Here is a 21703-nt window from a genome sequence, read left to right as displayed (position 1 = left end):
AATTATTTGTTTGGTTTGTTGTATCTAAAAATAATATAATAATAACCAAAAAATTTGAGGAGATTATAATTAAATTTTATTTTTAGTTTAGTCTGTTTTAACTTATGCATTTTAAATTGGATTGTAATCGAGACAAACTTTTTATCAAATTTGAATTGAATATAATTTCATCCTTAATTATATAATTAAGTGGAAATAAAAGCTTGAGTTTAAACGAGCCCGATTAATATTAATCAATTTAAGTTTTAATCAATTTAAGCCTAAAATGGAGCCCAATCAATTTTGAGTTGAGTCGTGAATAAGATATGATTTAATGATAAAATTATAAAAACTAATATAGTACTATTATGAGCATTTAGATCTTGGTCTAAAGATTCATATTTGTTCGTATATATTATCTATTACATAATATATAATATTATATTATTATTTTTAAGTCTTAGCTAAGCTTGATTAATTTCAAGTTTGTTTCGTAGCTCAAACTTGAATCAGCTCAGTTATATGTCTAGCTTGATCAAGTCAAGTCTTGTTGAGTTGAGCTGAGCTGAGCTAGCTCAATTATTTTGATAGCCTTGTCTTTATATGATCTATATCAAATTACAACAGTTAGCTAGCTATTAATTATAATATAAAATACATAATTATGCATAGCAAAATATTATTTGATTTCAAATTGTAATGCTCTTGGCTGATGACCACGTGATGCATAGGGCGGACAAAGTTACCATGTGGAGATAAACTTATACTCAAGATAATTCATTTCATAGACAAAATCATATTATCATCCAAATAAATATGTTACCATGTAAATATATACCGGACACTATATAGGCCACGACAAGACCATAAAAATACAATTAATATAACTAATGTATGAGTAAAATATAATACAACCTATATTATACAAATTGATGAGTAGCACAATGGAGTATAAATATATCCAATATCGATACAACTCTACATAAGCTATCTTCTATATTATCTTACGTCTAACTTCTATATCATCTCTATTTGGTGGTGGATGTGGCGATCGATGGCAGGAATACGAGAAAAGAATTTGAGAGAAAGAAGAAAATACGAGATAGAACTACAAGAGAGATACAGAGAACATAAGAGAGAAATAAGAAGAGAAATTAGTAGTGGGAAAGTCAACGACAAGGGCCATCGGAGTCAGCTAGCCTGGCTTAGTGTGCATGGCAACCCCAAAACATGCCACAGTAAAGCTTGACGAATGATACTGTTAATTTATATGGTGAAAGATATAAACTGCCCTTAGTTTTAAATGAAAATTTTAACTGTACTACAGAAGCTTGAAGTATATACATATTCAAAATCTAGCCAAACCACATGACTTAAACTGTATTCTGTATAAAAAAAAAAAAAAATTAATACATATGTGTATATACTGTCTAGTTATGAATCAGTCCATTCGTATATTGAAGAAACGCTTTTGTTTGGGTCCATTGAAACTGAGTTGAAATCCAACGTAGGACGAAAACAATAAGATATTATAAATAAAGACTAATATATATAAAATTTGTAAAACCCCTCACTATCCAGTATACATCAATTCTCGTCACTTTCAACTATAGAAAAAAGATCAAGAAAGACACAAATAGACTTATAGAGATATATATATATATGTAAATCTGAACGACCAACGAGATGTTCAAACAAAACGGTGAGATAAGTTATGGACTTTCTACTGGAATACTAAAATATGCATTTAATATAATTGATTTATAAATTTGAGTTTTTGATCGGGTTAACGGGTCCAAAGCCACCACCCGTTTTAGTGGAAGCGATTTGTTTGCATCGCGACGTCGTGTTGACAAGTACAACATTTTATCCTCTGAAAAATGCACGTCATAAATTATTCCCACCAAGAATACCGTCACACGCCCTTTTTCGATTCCAGCTCGATCGCCTGCGAGAACTAGATGCATAAATGGGCCGCATGCTACGTGCGTGGCAGAGAACGATGAGCTGATAGCTGTGGTTGATTCATTGGAAGGTGCACGAGATCTGTTGTTCGTGTAGGTAGTCCACATCCGCACGTTTCATCTCAATATCTCGCGCGAAGCAACTGTCAAAATATCGGCAACTTAAATTCCGCACGTCAAACTGCCGACCGCACTCTCGGGGCGGACGCCACGGGAATATCCATCGGATTAGATCGCATCGCTTCGCGTCCGCGAAAAAAGGCGTCCCACTACTCGTCACTACTTATCAGATAAGTACGTTTGGATTTCTGATATATCATCGTACTTATCATCGATGAGTTGGTGCATATATGAGGAGATAGAGAAAGGGAGGAGACTGCAACGCATCGAAGAAAGCAAACAGAGTCTCACCCTTTTCTCTCTTTCTATTCTCTCTCCCGGAGCTTCCGTCCCGCTCTCTCTCTTCTCATTCCCTATCCAGGCGACGAAACCCTAGCACGGATTCTTGAAGAAGCTCGTCATATTCCTGGTATTTCTATATGTAATCCCCTGTTCCTTCTCAGCTAAGCTTGAATTGGATCAGTTTTTAGCTCGTTCGCTTCGTTGCGATCCGATTGAGCTCTGGGTGGGCAGTTTTGAGCCAGAAATGTCGTCTCTGAGCCGGGAGCTAGTGTTCCTCATCCTGCAGTTCCTCGATGAGGAGAAGTTCAAGGAATCTGTGCATAAGTGAGTTTTTTTTTTCTTTAAAAAAAAATTCCCTGTTTTGGTCGTTAAACGTTTGGATTTTGGTTTCGGGTTTTTATTTGTTGCGTTATTGGGGCAGGTTGGAGCAGGAATCGGGGTTTTTCTTCAACATGAAGTACTTCGAGGAGACGGCGCAAGCTGGGGAGTGGGACGAGGTGGAGAGGTATCTTTCTGGGTTCACGAAGGTGGATGATAATAGGTATTCGATGAAGATTTTCTTCGAGATCAGGAAGCAGAAGTATCTGGAGGCACTTGATAGGTCCTGGGTTTGCTTACCTGTAAGAAACTTTTCTGTTATTTTGAAGAAGTTGGGATTATGTTTGAAAGTTGCTTTTGGGTTGTGTATCAGGCACGACAGAGCAAAGGCAGTTGAGATATTGGTGAAGGATCTCAAGGTGTTCTCTACATTCAATGAAGAGCTGTATAAAGAAATTACACAGCTTCTCACCCTTGATAATTTTAGGTGATTTGCTAATGATCGCTATATTTACTGGTGATTGCTTGTTTGGCATTGTTAAGTATTTTTTAATTGGAGTAGAGTTTGATACTGTTACCAAGAAAAATATAACAAAGCTAATCCATTTTTTAAATGGGTTAATGGTAATTGTTTATTGTGTTAGGTGGTCTATTCTCTTTCCTCTGGCTCTTTGTCTTAATTCCAAAATTTGATTGAAGGGGAAAAATGATTAAATTATGGTGGTCTTAATAATATATTTTATGACATTTATTGGCATAATTTATTCATCCTTGCACATGTCAGGGTTCAGAGTCATTATTGAAATTTAAGAAAATATGCAAGGATTTCTTTTATGATTGAGTATATATCTGGATGCAATCCATATTATTAGATTACAAGCGTGATAAGATTACTATGAGAAATTGTGAGATTTTATTTTTTATTGTTCCAATTCTTGCAATCCATGCTATACTTTTATGTATGTATTGTGTTAACCTTAACTTTGGAGGCATAATTTATATGGCACCTAAAAGGCAAGAAGAATGTTCATAAGTGTCCCACTGTTATTTTTCTTGATGCATCTGGAAGTCGAGGATTTTGATGTTCTCTGGCCTTTTAGTCTTTTCTCCATTTTTTGGCTTAAATTTGACAATGATGATGTCAAGAAATGAAAAAGACCGTCCTTATGTAAATAGTGGCTTCACCTTGCATTCTCTAGGAGTACCAAGAAGTGAAGTCAGAATAAGTGTAATGCAACTCAATATGCACCCATCCCATATTAGTAACCACTATACTATACGGCTTCTATCAAATTTGTTTCTGTTTCTTGAAACTTTCTGAATGTTATCAAGCTTATACTAAGTTTATTTTGACTCTTTAATACACTTAGTTTAGACTTATAGGCTTTGTTTGGTTTGAGGCTAAATCTTGAACTTAATTAATTAGTCTCATTTTTTAGTCTTAATTTTTTTGAAAAGTGAACTTATTAAATATAAAAAGGATTAAAAGATATTTAGTTATTTAACCAGATTAGGGTCCCCAAACTCAGAGCAAACAAAGCTATAATGAATGAGTACCCCCATGCAGTCTCCCATCACCGAACGGTTTTAAAATTATAATATCTCTTTGCCTTGGAATATTAGTTGATCTCTCAATCTCTTCTTGTATTTTGGATATGTTGCTGATATTCTTTTAAGTTTTGACAAGTTAATTGGGAACTCTTTTCTCTTCCTTGCTTGTAGGGAAAACGAACAGTTATCTAAGTATGGTGACACCAAATTTGCTCGAAGTATTATGCTGATGGAGCTTAAAAAGTTGATTGAGGCAAATCCTCTCTTTCGTGAGAAGCTTGTGTTTCCTACTCTTAAAGCTTCACGTCTTCGGACTTTAGTCAACCAAAGGTGGGAAGATGTCATTTTTTAATTGTGAGGCCTTCTTTAGTCAATTTACTCTGTTACGATTTGTCTATTCAATGAGCCACATCTTTGTAGCATAACACACATTTTGACTATCATATTGACTGCATTTTTCTCATCAATTGCATAATGCTTGTTCATGTCTTGTATTTTCTTATTATTATTCAACACATTGTGGATAAAACCTTCCTTTGAATTGATTGTTGCTACCTGATGGTTGGTCAGTTTGAATTGGCAACATCAGCTCTGCAAGAATCCTCGGCCAAATCCTGATATCAAGACTTTGTTCACTGACCATACTTGTGCCCCTCCAAGTGGTGCTCGTGCTTCACAAGTCTCTGTTCCACTTGCAGCTGTTCCGAAGGCTTCTGTTACATATACGCCACTTGGATCTCATGCAGTTTGTTGCTATACTTTGCTAATTTGTACAATCAGATTTACTGATATGATGGTCATCTTTCATACCGTTCATGTTTCGTGCAGCCATTCCCCCCTACAGCAGCTGCAAGTGTAAATGCTTTAGCTGGTTGGATGGGTAATGTTGCTGCTTCCTCATCTATTCAGTCTGCTGTTATTGCAGCATCATCTATTCCTCTTCCACCAAATCAAGGTATGAATGCAATTACTGCAATAATTATGTAGTTCCATGGTGTTAATTGTTGGTATCTGTTAAGCAGAGGGACATGGCGTGTGAGAAGCCCTTTCTTTACTCCCAAAACTAACATTATGGCTTTTATCGTTTTATGTTTTTGGACTCTTTATAAAAGATTTATTATTTTTCCAGAAAATATGTGAAGCCTTTTGTGCTACAAAAGAAGAAAAAATTTCATGTCAATCCTCTTGAAAAAAGTGAAAAGTATTTAGATTGCAAGGTTCTACCAATGCAGTGCTTGATAACTGCAAAATGCAAATAGACCTATACCTAATAGCTAATATAAGAAGAAGTTGTTTCAGTGACTCATGTGCACCTCCAGGCAGGGTGTATGGTTGAGTCCTAGCTGTCATAAGTGATGCCTCTTGGAGAGAATTTAAAAGCTGTTGCAAAAGCAGAACTATAACCCAAGACCAAAAGGTCCTCACAAGCTGGTGACCGGTAGTAGACCTACATGCTATCTGGTGATCAGCAGACAGATACTTCCACGTGGATCATCATGCTATCTGGTGGTCGGCAGTTAGATATTCCACGTGGATCATCATACTATCTGGTGATCAGCAGGTAAATACTTCCACGTGGATCATCATGCTATCTGGTGATCGACAGGCAGATATTCCACGTGGATCATCATGCTATTTGCCTGTCGACTACTAGATAGCCTGTAGGTTTGCTGCAGATTAGATAGAGCAAGTACTTTAATAGTTCAACCCTGGCTAGCACATAAGTTATCCATCTGACACAAATCCTTGTGATAATGTTAAGTAACCAGCAAAAAGGAGTAGTCTTTCTTTGCAAAAGCTTGCAGATTGTATTTTCGTTAAAAGATCCTACACCTCGTCAAACATGCTATTTTCCAACATTTTTTTATGACTTATTTCAGAGATGTAGCATGCACTTGTGTGTAACTTTTTCAATAGTCTTTATTTGAAGGGAAATTTATATTTAACATCCTATCTTTTAACTAATTTATAGTTTACAACCTCCATTTTCATTATTTATAAATCAAGCCTTATATTTTTAGCTATTATGTGTAGAAAATACTGTGGTTAGATTTATACTAATACCGTTTTGCCGGGTGACATACAAAAAGAATATTCTGTCCACTCTAAATATTTTTTTAAATGACTAAAATACCCTTAATTCTCATCCTCTCATTTAGAGAAAAATGTGATTGCTGAGGATATTCTTATAATTTTCTTGGCGTAGCTAACTTAATTTAGGGGTTTGGTTAAGTTTATCTAATAATATAGTATTTTTTTGCATATATTCACTACAACATAGGGTTTGATTTGCAAATAGTTAAAATGCACGGTATAAATCATAAATTTATTAAAAGGCAAGGCAAGGTGTTAAATACAAATTTTTCTTAATTAAATGTAACTAGTTGGTGAATTGCTCAATTGTCAGCTCAAATTTTCCAGCGTTTTCTCCCTTGAGATGTTTCACCTGGTGTAATAAATTAGGACACCTTTAGTATTTTGGTCAATAACATGGATAGAGATATACATCAACTCTAGAAAAACATTTGTAAAAGGGAATTTCCTTTAGTAACTAAATTCTTTTGCTCAGAATTGTCATTTGATTTGTAAAAACTCTGCCATTTTCCTTTGGAAGTAGAAAAATCTATAACTGACTTCCATTAGGAACATTTTCCTCCAAAAAAAAAAAGGAAAGAAAATCTATTAGGAGCATGGGAAACTTACATTCTCCTTGACAGTTTCTGTATTAAAACGTCCAAGAACTCCTCCAAATGCACTCGGTATTACAGACTATCAAAATGCAGAATCAGAGCAACTAATGAAACGTTTGCTGTCTGGTGCACATCCTGTTGATGAGGTAATATTTATGACCTAAAGAGTTAGTGGGGTACTTTTGTCTCTTTTGTCTTGTGATTTGACCGTGTTTTTTGTATGAAAGTTCAGATACTTATTTCCCATCGTATTCAGGTTACCTATCCTGCACCTATTCCACAGGTTACATGGTCGCTAGATGACTTGCCCAAAATGGTAGTTTGTACATTGAGCCAGGGTTCCAACATAACTAGCATGGATTTTCATCCTTCTCATCATACTCTACTTCTTGGTACAATGATCCTCATGATTTTAAGATATTTATGTTACAGTGGAGGCTTTATTTATTTGACGAGACAAATGCTTCCTTTTGTAATCTATGCCTATTCTATATAGTGGGTTCAACAAATGGTGAAATAACATTTTGGGAGATTGGTTTACGCGAGAAGTTGGTGTCAAAGCCATTCAAGATATGCGATCTGAGAGCTTGCTCACCACAGTTCCAGGTGCTTATCATACATTTTCAGAAAGTTCGTGGAAAGAGCAAATTACTTTCTCATATTCTTTTCGCATTTTCTTTCTGCATTGAATAATACTAATGTAATTTTCATATTTATTTTTATTTTGGATTTCCAGATTATTCATATAAAACAAGTATAGTCATGCCAGTTGGCATGCCCCATGCCGATGAGAGCATGACACCTGGCATGGGTCAACACGGGTGCATGCCAAACTAGCACAACCTTGTAACGACTTGTGCAAATAGGCATGGATTAGGTGGCACCCAAAATCCAATAGGGTTTGTCAAAGAGACCTTTTGTCTCTTTGTTTCATAGTCACTTTACTAAAATAACAAATGAAAGTGACACAAGGTTAGAGAAAGTGAAAGAGAAATTAAGAATTCAAGAGTTCTTCAAATTCCATCAACATATATTTTCAATCTTTTAAAGTTTTTGTTATATTAAAAAAAATACTTTGGGTGTACAAATGCTAGATCTAGGCAAGGTTCTTAATTTTGGCCCATCACGATTGCATTGACTGGTTTAGGTGGGGTATCAACCTATCTAGTTGACACTGACTCGTAAGATCAATCAAAACCACCTGATATGGTTAGTGAAATAGGTCGAAATAGATGTCCACCTGCCTTTTCGCTACCATGCACAACCTAGCGAAGACTTACTGACACATATCCATAGAAGTAGACGTCCAACGTGCTCCTACTCCAATGGATCTAGCGACACTGCAGTCTTTATCTCTCTCTTCTTTTTTCTCTCAAACTCTATTGCAGCAAGAGAGAGAGAGAGAGAGAGAGAGAGGCAATGGGATAGGGAGAGTGTGGTGGAGAGTGAGGGAGGGAGTTGGAGAGAGAGGGTTTTGAGTGAGATATTTTATTTTTAAAGTGAGTGAGAGATCAAGTGGCAGAGAGATAGGGAGAAGGAGGGTGGGGGAGAGAGAGTTAGCGAGAGAGAAAGAGTGAGCGGGAGAGTTCTGTGGGAAGGTGAAAGAGAAAAGTAGTAAAGGAGATTTATCATTTGTGTGACAGAGACAGAAAGAGCGAGGGAGATAGAGATTGAGAAAATAATTTTTATTTTTAATTTTTAGACTCCATATGTAAGTATTTTATATTTTAGATCCTTTTAATATGCTTTAAATTTTGGGAATTTTTGTATTTAAAAATAATTTTTAACATTTTAAGTAATTAAAAAAATAGTTCGATACGGTCAATATGTGTATTTTTTTTTGGTCAGTCAATCCTAATCGTGATTCCAAACTCAATTTTGCTAGATCTATCATTTATAAGAATCTTTCCATATAGATCTAGCATTTTAGTGCTAAATATATAAAAATAATCACTAAAATATAGGAATCAAAGGAAAAATTAGATTTTCTCTAAATTCAAATGTGAAGCATAAATTGTCAGAGACAAACAAGAAAAGAACTATCTTAGACTCAATATGATTATAGTTAGATGAGGAAATTACTTAATCCTATAGGTAACAGCCTACCAGGACACTAAAGCGCATGCACTCACAAGATGGTATGAGCTTATTATTATCATTGCTATCATATTAATCACCCACCAAAATCGTAACACCTTTATTATGCTCCATATCTATAGCTTGTATATAGCTATGATATGCTTAAACCGATCGTTTTAGTGCATATTCAATATGCATATCATGCCATACGAAGATTGTAAACTCTATATTTGTATAAGTAGTATGTGAGATATTACAATAAGCAATTATTATCAATGGATGTTTCTTGAGGATTATCAATAATATTTAATGTAACATTCTTATATTGTTCTTATGCAAGCAAATGAAGTTTTTAATCCTCCTTATCATTCTACGTTAAACTAAGTTTTGATTTAATTTTTAAATTAATATCAACTAATGAATGTATTCAATCATATTATGTGTTGACTAATATTTATAGTTGATTATTATTATATTTTTAATAAATATAAGAATAAAAGATTATACAAACTAAAAATATCTCTAAATATCCTAAAATGTATATCAGAGATGTGTCAAAGGCGTACCAATACATACTAGTGGCATTTAGGAGCATGCCATACCGACCGGGGATGGCCGTGCCTTCGGCAGGACAACCCTTGATAAGATAAAATCATTATCTAATAATTTAAGCTTTTAAAGTAGTTGACGAGTTAACAACTCAAGTTATTAAATTGAGCAAGCGGCAATTGTAGAATGATTGATGCCATTTTACTTATATAAGTAGAGCAACTCAAGATTCCAAAGCAATTAAGGCCTTTTTTCCTTTGCTCTGGCATTACCTCTTGAAAAACTTTGGCACTAGACACCTATTCTTTTAAGGAAAAATTCTAATGTATTATGATCTCTCTACTTTGATATTATCATTTTAATAGGCACAACAAGCAATCTTCCTAATTATTCATCTTTAATGCTGCCTAAAGAGGTCAAATATGAACACTTTGGGTTTGTTGAGAGGGTGTGTATTGGCCCGACTAAATTCTTGTGAAATTAATGAATTTGGCCATTAAGGAACAAAATAAGGTAGCATACAATCTTGTTCTTCAGCAGTTGTGCATCTTGAGGGGTTGGATGGCTTGCATGCTTGCAGATCGAGGTTACATACATGTCAAGTTTTTGGGTTCATGAAGGCCTAGAGCTGCAGAAAGATAAACCGGAAAAAAACTGAGAGAGATGAGAGAATTATCTGGATCGTCTTCTACATGATAATCTGAGGACCTCTAATTCAGACACAAAACTTGCTATAGCCTATAATGTATTACTCAAACCATTCAACATGTTGCTGGAAACTTAGCTTATATCAAGTTGCTCAGACCAGTATGTTTGCATGATCAAATTAGTGAAATGATTACCATTGGTATATATATTAGAAAAAGAACTAGTATGCATATTTGATAAGAGAAGTTGACATGTGAGCTGCATGATAATGCCCATATCTGAAGCAGCTTAAATGTTGGTTAAGACATACAGTAATGAAGTTTCTATGACTTTTGAACAGGTACAATCTTCAATCTGGCTGAAATTTGATAATTTAGATAAGGCTACACTTAGCTAGAAGCTCTCTTCCCTTTTGTATTGCCTCATGATGTAAGGGGAATTCAACATTTTAGGAGGAACTATATTTGATCACATTTTTTGTTCATGCAACCATGAGTAAACTCTCCAAAATGATCCAAGACATGAAAGGGGCTGAGTGGAGGAGAAGAATTTTCTAATAGGATATTCATCTCCAAGGAACACATTAGCCAAAGAGACAACGAAAGTGCTCTCAGTTTATCATATTGTGGCTTGCTGCATATTTTCAAAGCATGTCACTTTAGCTGTTCCCATGATTGTCATATTGAAGTAGCAGCTAGTAGCTGGACTATGTTGAATTAACTGAGAAATTTTTTTTTCTGTTTTCCTTGTCACTTAAGTGTTAGTCTAATAGAAACTTCTTTGATTTTTCTCTTTTGCTCTATGTGTGCTTCTTATGTTGGCATTAACTTTGCTGGGTTCTTGTTTGTCACATGTACTGACAGAGCACCATTGTCAAGGACTCTTCCATATCTGTCACTCGAGTTACCTGGAGCCCTGATGGAAGTTTGATAGGCAAGTGGCTTCCAATTGTACAGGATCAACATTTTGGTACTTTTTTTAAAGCTTTACTTTAATGCTTTCAGGGGTTGCATTCTCAAAGCACTTGATTCATTTATATGCATATCAAGCGTCAAATGATTTACGGCAACTTTTAGAGGTGGAATGCTACTTTTTCATGACAATCGAATAGGGAATTCAAGTTCTAGATATTTATTTTCTATTTGAAATTTGATATCAGATTGATGCTCATGTTGGTGGAGTTAATGACATAGCATTCTGTCATCCCAACAAGCAACTTTGTGTGGGTACTTGTGGAGATGATAAGCTGATAAAGGTGTGGGATCACTACTTATATAATTATTTTTCTTACCATGTCTTCAATTTCCTTTGCTGAATCCATATATACTCTAGGTTTGGGATTTGAGTGGGCAAAGGCTCTACGTATTTCAAGACGAGGCGCCCGTGTATTCCATTTGCCCCCACCACAAGGAAAATATTCAGGTATCATGCTGCCAAGTTAATAGCAGTTGAAATAAATTCTGTGATTAGATCATAGGTTAGTCCTTTCAGTTTATGATGTCTTTATTGTAATGATATTTTCTGAAACATCATATCTTGTGATAGATTTATTTTCTTCTTGATAGCTGATCAAATATATTGGCAAACATTAGGAATACTGGAATTAGTTGCATTGAATGGTTTTTATTCTCTCCATTAATAGTGATATACATCTGCATGCAATGATTATCTTTTTGGCAGCAGATGGCCTAGTTCAGTTCTGTATAATCAAAACCCCAATTACTTTTATAGTTGATACGTGATATAAATACACAAAGGATAAACTTAAGGAGAGGACTGACGGGCAAACTTAGATCAGATCAGGTTTTGCTAGAACTTCATTGCAGAAGTAGGAAATACATCCTTCATGGAAATGGCAATCTCGTATTAGTTTAATTTGAAGTGAAGGTTATTTGAAGGTGGTAATAATGCTAAGGCCAATATGCTAACTGCAACATTTTAAATGCTAAGTTTTGGATGTGAATTACATGTCTACTGTTAGATGTTCTCTGGGATAATGTGGAATGGCCATTTTATTAACTTAAATTTTTTAACAGACTGCTGAAACAGTGAAATCATTAGATATTTCAAGAGAAAAGAAGAACTCTTTAATGCATGTCTTTAGTATGAACTACTTGTTTGTGAAAGTTTGTTGTTGCTTCAATTTGCCATCCAATAAACTTGGAAGTGTTCCTGTGGCATGACACAATTGCTTCGTACTAAGCTAAGGTTTTTCAGTTTTCCAATTTATTTATGATATGCATTATAATTTTCCAATCTGCAGTTCATCTTCTCAACTTCATTCGATGGAAAAATTAAGGCATGGCTGTATGATAATATCGGATATAGGGTGGACTATGATGCTCCTGGACGCTGGTGTACTACTATGCTATATAGTGCTGATGGAAGTAGGTAAGACACAGGAATGGTTAAGTTAGATATGTATATGGTTTACAAAAAGGATAAAGGAAAGTCATCAGTTATTTAAATTCTGTTTCTTATCTCCCTCTCTTTATTGTAAAAAGGTTGTTCTCATGTGGGACTAGTAAAGATGGAGACTCTTTCTTGGTTGAATGGAATGAAAGTGAAGGAACTATAAAGAGGACATATACCGGGTTTCGTAGAAAATCAGGTGGTGTAGTGCAGCTTGATGCAGGTCAGAATCACTTTTTGGCTGCTGGGGAAGATAACCAGATTAAGTTTTGGGATGTTGACAACACTAACATGCTCACAAGTACCGAAGCTGAGGGTGGGCTGCCGGTCAGTCCCTTGCATTCAATATTGTTTTTGATGGTGTTCTAGCAACTTTTTAACTTCTATAGGCTATTTACTTCAGAGTTTCCCGCGTCTGAGATTCAATAAGGAAGGCAATCTTCTCGCTGTAACTACGGTGGATAATGGTCTTAAGATACTAGCAAATGCTGATGGCCTTAAATTGCTACGAACTTTTGGCAATCGACCTTTTGAAGCATTTAGGTCTCAATGTGAAGCTTCTTCTATCAAGGTGGGAGCCTTTATTTGTTAGTATTACTATTAGAGAGTTTAGGATCTTCTGACCTATAAGCTTTTCTTATCAGGTTTCAGGTGCACCTATTGTTGCGAGCATCCCTACTAACATCAGTCAAGTGGAGCGACTGGATGGAAATTCTCCTGTTAGACCATCTCCTATCCTTGTATGTTGATCAAGAGAACACCTCATAAATATTTTCTTGCAATGTATATTTTATTATTTTGATAACATTTATCAAACAGGGTTTATCTTTTTACTCATCTTACGTTCATTTCTTATAGACATTCTTGTTTTTGTTTTGGTAGTCTGTGGTAAGTTTACTGTGGAGCAAATATGCAGATACATTATTGTGGAATACAGGTTTCCTGTTTCAGCTTGAATATGTTGGATTCACCAATGTCGTTCACTATGTTCTTGTAGCACTGACTATGTTCAGGAAACAAACAGAACCCAAATAGTGACTGCCTAGTAAGCTGTATTCCTATAGAACAAGATGACAAAGCTAAAACCTTATTTGAATAATATTCTCCTTGAGAAATCAAATAACACTACTAACTTCTTTGATGGTAAAGTTCCTGACTCATTGCTTGTGGATGTTGTTTTTATTATATCTTCTAATGTCATGCTGATTATCATCATTTAGATAAAGCACTCAATCAAATATTATTAGTCTGCCATATTACTTAAAGGCAATATTATTGTGTATACTTGATCTCTCATGTCTTTATGAGTGTAATTACTGAACCAACAATATTTATCATACTTTAAGAAGCCCTCTCATGTGTGGTCCCTATACTTGCACGAGAATAGATAATGGAAAATATAAATTAAATGCGGCTAGACGAGGTTTGAATTCAAGACTTGCAGAAAATTAGGCTTTGATACCATATTATATAACTATATAATATAAAAGCTTAAGCTGGTAGCACAAAAATAGATAATAATAAGTAGGGATTGAGGTTTGAACTCAAGACCTCTAGAAAATCAAATTCTTATAACATGTTAGATAATTGATTGATCTGAAAGCTTAAATTGTTACATGCATGATATATATTATTGATTCACTAACTAACAACTTAAACTTTTGGATCAATTGGTTATCTAATATGGTAGTAAATTTTTTATTTTGTTTTCTTGAGGTTATGGGTTCAAATCTTGTCAGCTCACTTCTGGTGTAGCATGATGAGCCTCACATCTTATTGTCTATCATTTGTCCATGTCAATATTGAGATCTGTATACGAAGAGGCATGTTAAAGCATAATGTACACTATTAATTCCTTACCAAATAGCTTAAGTTTTTAGGTTAACTAATTATATAATAAGACCAACAATATAGATCATGCCTTTAAGAAACAAGTTTATCATGAAATAAGAACGACTTCCTCTAGGTACACACTTGTACAACTGGCTGCAAATATAATTGACAATTTCTGTTGCAGTTATGAGAGTGTTGGCTTGGTGCTTAAAGCAAATTTCTTGGACTTTAGGACCATTTCTTGAATATAGTTTTTTCTATTAGTTACTGCAATTTTTGTCCTACTGCAAGCATGTCCTGGCATACGGCATAATCAAACCTATTTGTTTTAAGGTGCTGTCTGCACTCCAAAGTATGTAGGAATCTTTCAATTTGATTGCTGAGCTTATTTGGGTGTTGTAAGTATTGTAGAATGGTGGTGATTCAGCTTCTAGGAATTTAGAAAAGCCAAGGGCTGCAGAAGAACTTCCTGATAAAACAAAACCTTGGGAATTGACTGAAATAGTGAATCCACAACAGTGCCATATTGTTACAATGCCAGAGACCCCAGACCCTGCAAATGAGGTGCTCACCATTTTTTTCTTGTTCTGAATTTCACACGAGTATATGACCTATATTTTGACTTTTAGTGTTGAGCACCCATATTCATTCAGGTTTCCAGACTACTCTATACAAACTCTGGAGCTGGCTTGTTAGCACTAGGATCTAATGCTATTCAAAGGCTGTGGAAATGGAGTAGCAATGAGCAGAATCCCAGTGGCAAGGTACATTTTCTGAATTTTCTGTTCTCTTAACACTTTCTGGATTTTTTTAATGAGGATGAAACAATAGCTTCTAAAATTGTGGAGGTTAAAGGCCACGGCTAGTGTTGTGCCACAGCATTGGCAACCAAACAGTGGCCTTGTCATGACTAATAATGTATCAGATGCTAATCCTGAGGAGGCTGTCCCTTGCATTGCACTTTCAAAAAATGATTCCTATGTAATGTCTGCTTGTGGTGGGAAAGTTTCCTTATTTAACATGATGACCTTTAAGGTGAGCTGGCAATTTCTATATGCAGCATACAAGAAATGTTATAAATGTTGAAACTAATTTTGCCTATACACTTATGCTATGAAGGTAATGACAACATTCATGCCGCCACCACCTGCTTCAACCTTTTTAATGTTTCACCCTCAAGACAATAATATTATAGCAATTGGAATGGAAGATTCAACCATCCACATATACAATGTTAGGGTTGATGAGGTAGTATCTTCTTTGACTAGGCTAGTCTTTTCTGTTATTTTGATTGCTATTAGTCGGTTGCAACTAGGTTATTATAATTTTCTCAGGTTAAAACAAAACTCAAAGGTCATCAGAAGAGAATAACTGGATTGGCATTTTCCAATAATCTTAATATTCTTGTGTCTTCAGGAGCTGACGGACAGGTACTTGACAACCACAGATTTTGTTTCCTTTTTTTTTTTAACTTTGTTTATGGCAATTGCAACACATAGATACTCCTATACATATACTTTAATGTGTCACATTTTCTTCTTTTTCTCTCCTCTTTTGCGTCAATATGACTTTTTTTGACTACTCTATTAGTAACTGCTTCATGGCTTTGATCCTGAATTACCAGTTTAAACGAAGAAACAATTGGGTTAAGGAATTCATTCCCATTAATTTGGCAAACTGGGGTTATTTCGTGCCAGGACATCTGGGATACAAGGATGATTTTGTGTCACGATCTAAAATCGGAATCATGACCTATTGTGTACTTCAATATACTTCAATATACTTCAAATTAATTATCTAAGTCCAAAATAGCACGAATTCGATTATGAATATGTAACTCCAATAAATACAATTCAACAATTAAAAAAAGACAATGCCATCACTAATGTGTCTCTAATCAACTAAAATAATATAAGGTTTAGTATAAAATGTCTAATACAATCGAGGAATAGAATAGTAAAATCTTAAGTGGAGGGTAAAGATTCCAATGCATCTTGCTCAATTGTCATGTTGACCGATATCTGAAGTATTAAGAAAGAGATCTTATGAGCCAACCATCATAGCTCAGTAAGTGGAATCCACTAAAAAGCCAAATAAATTTAAATTCATAAACATAACTTTGAATAAATCTAGGTCCAACGATATAAAAAGACAATCTCATAGAACATGCTCGTATCAACAATATTAAAAATCTTATCGCATAACATGCTTGATTTCAATAATTGAATTTCTCTTTATATTTATAATATCATTTGTCTCAATTGAGTCTATATCCTATGGATCCACATCAACTAGAAATCACATCGAGATGCTGCTCGAGTTTTTTCATAGCTAATTCGGTTAGGGTCACCAGGAGGTGCAACTATGTGATAAACGCACCTTGTCTCTTTCCTAAAGGGCCACCAGGAGGTGTCACTATATGATAAACGCACTATATCTTTTTCACTAAGCGTTGAGAGAGATTAGGGTCACCTAATGTAATATGAGATTGTTTACTAACCTCGCCAGAGTCATCTAAGAAAATCATTGCAATGATTTAAAATAAGGTTTTTTCCTAGAGTAGAGTCACCACGGAAAGTGCTAATGATCTATGTAGGGACTGTTCTCTAAGTCATGTCTAATATCAATTATGTTTCTTCGCTTATATATATGATCATTAAACTACTTGCACATAGTATAGTAACGCATTGAGTCATATTTTGCACACAGAAAAATAAAGGATCATGTAAATAAATATGCAATAAAAGACGGATAAAATGTGAGTGAATTTATTCACCTGAGTCTAGATGAATAGATTGAAATATTTAGTCTATGTGATAAAAACCATCACCTTTAATAATAAATAAATAATCTAAGTTTTAGTTGAACCAATATTATAATTTCTAAAATTTAAACTAATCAATTATTAAAATGGGCTAATTTAAGCCCAAAGGGTTGGGCTGGGCTATCATTGGCTTGCATTCCATATTTTTCTTTTTATAATAATTGGGCTGGGCAAAAGCCCAACTCAAAATCGAATAAAGGGCTAGACTGTGGGTTAGCCCGCAGCCTACAACTTAATACTAAGGATTGGATCAGGTCCTTGGGTCGAGACTTAGACCCAAACCTGAGAGAAGAAAATGATTGATTTGGGTTGAACTCAAGCCCAATCTTTTCATCCCCGATGAGATTAATGAGGGAGAAAAGAAAAGGTTGGGGAAAGGGAAGGGAGAGAAAGGAAAATTTGCCGGAGATCACTGTCAACCTGACCGTCAGTTAGGAAAATCGACCATGGCGACCAGGGTTGGAAGACCCTCCATCCATGGTTGATCGTGACCCGAGCCATGGGATCTTCCCTAGAAGGTATCAGCGGCATGAGGCCCATAGCACAAAGCTTATGGTGACATAGCGGTAGAGATAAGTGCTTTTAGCTTGAGATGTAACTCTATTACTGCAACAGTATTTCTTCTATTTTGACAAAAGTAGAGAGTGGAAATTCAATTATTTCCATTATCACTTCAAATGTTACAACTATCTATGATCTATGGTAGCAAAGTATTTGATCATCCCCATTCTTATGCTACTTTCAAGCTTGGGCATACACAGCTAAATATGTCTCTCTCTCTCTCTCTCTCTCTCTCTCTCTCTCGCTGTCCCTTGTTTTTTCATTTGTTTTTTATTCCATTTTTTTGTTCTAAATTTGGTCTTTGTGCGCACGCTTGTTGTGTCTATCTATCTGTCTATCTCTCTGTGGGGGTGTGTCTGAGTGTGGTGGTGGTGGTGGTCGTTTGAGTTGGGTGGTGGTTGGGTGGGGTGAGAGGGAGATGTGAGGAGGATATACTACATGAACCATACATGTGAATCTTATGCCAAGGCTGTGCAGTAAGAACGGACACTATATTGAAGGGGTGGTGTTTTACAAGTACCAGAGAAGATTTTTAAAATGAAATCTAGATGAGAGAAGAGATAAACTTGAAAACTGGTTGCTGTAAACTGAACTATCTGAATTTGAACATTTGGTGGAGCATACCCACAAAATCTGATACTTACATCAATGGTTTTTTAAGTGAAATAAAAGTAAGACCATGAGAACAAGTTATGTAGACAAGTGGCTGTTTGGGAAATGAAAGTTTTGTTCATTTGCTAGTGTTACTGTCAGATAACTTTACAACTTATATTAAGTGGCTAAAGAGGTTGCAACTAAACCAGGTTTCTGCTCTTCCATTTCATTATTTGTATAACATAAATGATTCTTTTAACACATTGTGAATCATGTTTGCCAAATTAGTAACTAATTGCCACGGGGCCAGGCGGTAGCTTAGAGGAGAACGAGCACAGGGTTTGTCGTTGCCTAAGGAGTAGAGGGAGGCGGCTTACCATTGGTGAAGGAGGAGGAGGTGGCGGCTTGGCGAAGGAGGAGGAGATGGGCCACGGTGGAGGAGGAGGCGGGCCACAATGGAGCATGGGGTTTACCATTGCCGAAGGAGGAGGAGGCGGCAACTTGGCGAAAGAGGACAAGGCGGGCCGTGGTGGAGCACGGGGCTTGCCATTGTTGAAGGAGGAGGAGGAGGCAATGACTTGGCGAAGGAGGACAAGGTGAGCCGCGATGGAGAAGGAGGAGGAGGTAGGCCGCGGTGGAGAAGGACGTCTAAGGAGGAGGGCTTGCCGTTGTTGAAGGAGGAGGAGGAGGAGATGAGCTAAGGATTTGAGAGATTGGATTTGGGAATTAGGGTTTTGTAAGAAACCTTTTTATGCTGAGCCTACCGAGCTGAGTCTAAGCAAGCCAACTCTAGCTCAGGCCCAGCTTGATATTATTTTTGAGATGGATTCTACTGCTTGAGCTCGGGTTATTTCTAACCAAGCCGAGCCGAGCCGAAATCGAGCTTCAGTCGAGTCGAGATCGAGCCGAGCCCAAGCAGCTCGTTTATTTTGATGGCCCTACCCTCTCAATGCAAATACAACCTGCGTAAGCTGAGTTCCAAGTAATAGAGAGATTTCTTTTAACATTTCCCGTACTGTTGCTGCACTTGGTTGGTCTCCTATGAAGACTTTAAATCCGGCACATAATGCTGCCTTCATCTATTTAGAATGTGAGAGTATGCATTATATAAGTTAAGGCCAAGACCTAACACTGTAGCATGTGAATCATTTTGATACATTGAGCTTCATTAGTTTGTCTACTAAACAAAATTTTCAACATAACATGAATTTTTCTTTATCGTAATGTGGGAATCAGAATGTTTTTTGATTTAGTTAGTAAGAGTAAGATAATTTATGGTGTTTCTGGATCAAACTTTTGGGATTTCACATTAGGAGTGCATTACTTTTTGCAGCTTTGCACATGGAACACTGAGAACTGGGAGAAAAAGAAATCTGTGTTTATCCAGCTGCCTGCTGGGAAGACGGCTTCTGGTGACACCAGGGTCCAGTTTAACAGTGACCAAAGTTGCTTGTTGGTAGTCCACGAGACTCAACTGGCTATATATGATGCCTCCAAGATGGAGCGCATTGACCAGGTAATGAATCATTTGTGCGGTTTATCATTGTATCAGGATCAGAGTATCAGAACTTATCATTCTGTTGCAATTATCTTCTATTTCAGTGGATTCCTCAAGACACCCTTTCAGCTCCTCTATCGCATGCGACATATTCATGCAACAGTCAACTGGTTTATGCTTCCTTCTGTGATGGCAACATAGGGGTGTTTGATACTGACAACTTGAGATTAAGATGTCGAATTTCCTCATCGACCTACTTATTCACAACTGCCGTAAACAGGTATATCAAGTTTATTGAAATCAGCCTGCTGGATTATCTAAATGAACAAGAGTCTGTTGAATAATTACCTAAGGCATAATTAGGGCCAGTTTGAATTATGATCAGCACCAACAGTTTTACGTTCTGTATACTAATTGGATGATGTAGCACAATCACATTAGCCGCTGATAAGTAGAGAGTGCTAAGAATTGCACGTGATATTGCCAGTCACTCAGTTAGTAAACAATGAAATACGGGGACCTAGAAGTGTTTAAAGTAGGAAGCAACATGACACTGCTATAGAAAATAAGCAAAAGTTGAGATGTTGCCCTCCTATTGTTGAACCAAATATTTTTGTCACGATTGCTATTCTGAAGCAAAGGTTAATATTTCATATCTCAAATAGGTCTTGCATGGTTGTCTTGCTAGATTAAATGTTTTATTTTCTATTTTGTCATTTTGACTTACAGACGGTTCCTTCATCATTAGGAATGTTTCTACTGATCAACTACATATCCTTGAAAATTTATAGAATCTCAACAGTGAACTTCACACTTTTCTTTGTTTGGTTCAGCAACCCAACTGTTTATCCTCTCGTTGTTGCGGCGCACCCACAAGAACCGAATCAATTTGCAGTGGGGCTGAGTGATGGAACTGTTAAAGTGGTAGAGCCCTTGGAGTCCGAAGGAAAGTGGGGAGCTCCAGTACCTGTGGACAATGTGATACCAAATGGCAGGGCACCGGCATCATCAGCTGCTACAAGCAACCCTTCCGCAGATCAACTACAACTCCAGCGATGATGGTTTCTCTAGTCGACTCACATACTGTAGGTATCATCTGTAGGTTTTGTTTTTTAATATCTCCCCCCATACATTCATACGTTGGCTTGATGATGCTGTAACCCATAAATTCTAGAACAATAAGAACATTGTAAATCTGTATCATGTTAGTGATGATTCTAATTGTAGCGTCTTGGAAAGCAGAATGGTCGACAAAATTTCCTGAACTAGCTTTATTTCATACTTGTAATTTTTTTGTATCTTTCGAGAAATTTTATTGTCATACTTGTTTGCAGCTTTCGTTTGTTGGATTCACTGGTCTTCTTAATTTGATGTGTAAAACCCATGACTTCTGGAGCAATAATTCCTATTAAGTAGCTACTCTATCTACTAGTTTGAATGGGGCAAAAGCTGGTATAACCATGCCATGATGCATCTTGACTTGCAAGGCAAAAAAAAAAAAAAAAATGCAGATACCTTATCATCTAAATACTATCCACATTTGACGATCTACAGATAATGGCAACTCCAAATTATTAAACAAGGAATGGGCAGGATTCCATCTCAAGAATATTAATGAATCAATATTGAACCCCAAGCAAAAAACTGAAGAAGGCACTTCAGCCAAAGATTCAAAATACTACAGCATTCAGAGGTTAAATACAAGCATATATCCAAGTCCTCAAACCATAATGAGATCGAAATATAAGTAGCATATAACAACTTCTTTTCTCTCAAGCAAATGACACTTGAGAAGGACCAA

General features: G+C 36.1%; 1 protein-coding gene across 2 annotated transcripts; it reads left to right on the top strand.

Annotated features, from left to right (window-relative positions):
• The first annotated feature begins 2328 nt into the window (after positions 1-2328).
• Positions 2329-21158, top strand: LOC140777815 (protein TPR1). 2 transcript variants are annotated; one of them, XM_073122192.1, is made up of 25 exons: positions 2329-2669; positions 2767-2946; positions 3037-3150; positions 4386-4544; positions 4785-4959; positions 5043-5169; positions 6932-7050; positions 7161-7296; positions 7401-7510; positions 11044-11113; positions 11185-11258; positions 11340-11435; positions 11513-11602; positions 12444-12571; positions 12685-12919; positions 12996-13163; positions 13237-13332; positions 14837-14989; positions 15079-15189; positions 15281-15460; positions 15545-15673; positions 15760-15855; positions 19738-19920; positions 20007-20182; positions 20736-21158. In XM_073122192.1, exons 1-25 carry the CDS (start codon positions 2590-2592, stop codon positions 20959-20961), a joined length of 3411 nt encoding a protein of 1136 aa, XP_072978293.1. In that variant the 5' UTR covers positions 2329-2589; the 3' UTR covers positions 20962-21158. The 2 variants fall into 2 exon arrangements, with proteins under 2 accessions (XP_072978293.1, XP_072978294.1); XM_073122193.1 differs by lacking the exon at positions 2329-2669 and having other exon boundaries at positions 2832-2965.
• Positions 21159-21703: the final 545 nt, after the last annotated feature.

This window comes from Typha angustifolia, chromosome 15, assembly GCF_048772165.1.
Source record: "Typha angustifolia cultivar Huaian chromosome 15, ASM4877216v1, whole genome shotgun sequence".
Classification (NCBI taxonomy): domain Eukaryota; kingdom Viridiplantae; phylum Streptophyta; class Magnoliopsida; order Poales; family Typhaceae; genus Typha; species Typha angustifolia.
This window is presented reverse-complemented; position numbering and strand designations above follow the sequence as displayed.

Coding starts and splice junctions, on each gene's coding strand:
- LOC140777815 (XM_073122192.1), top strand. CDS start 2,590: ATGTCGTCTCTGAGCCGGGAGCTAGTGTTCCTCATCCTGCAGTTCCTC. Junction 2,670..2,766: donor TTCAAGGAATCTGTGCATAA/GTGAGTTTTTTT, acceptor TTATTGGGGCAG/GTTGGAGCAGGAATCGGGGT. Junction 3,151..4,385: donor CTCACCCTTGATAATTTTAG/GTGATTTGCTAA, acceptor CCTTGCTTGTAG/GGAAAACGAACAGTTATCTA.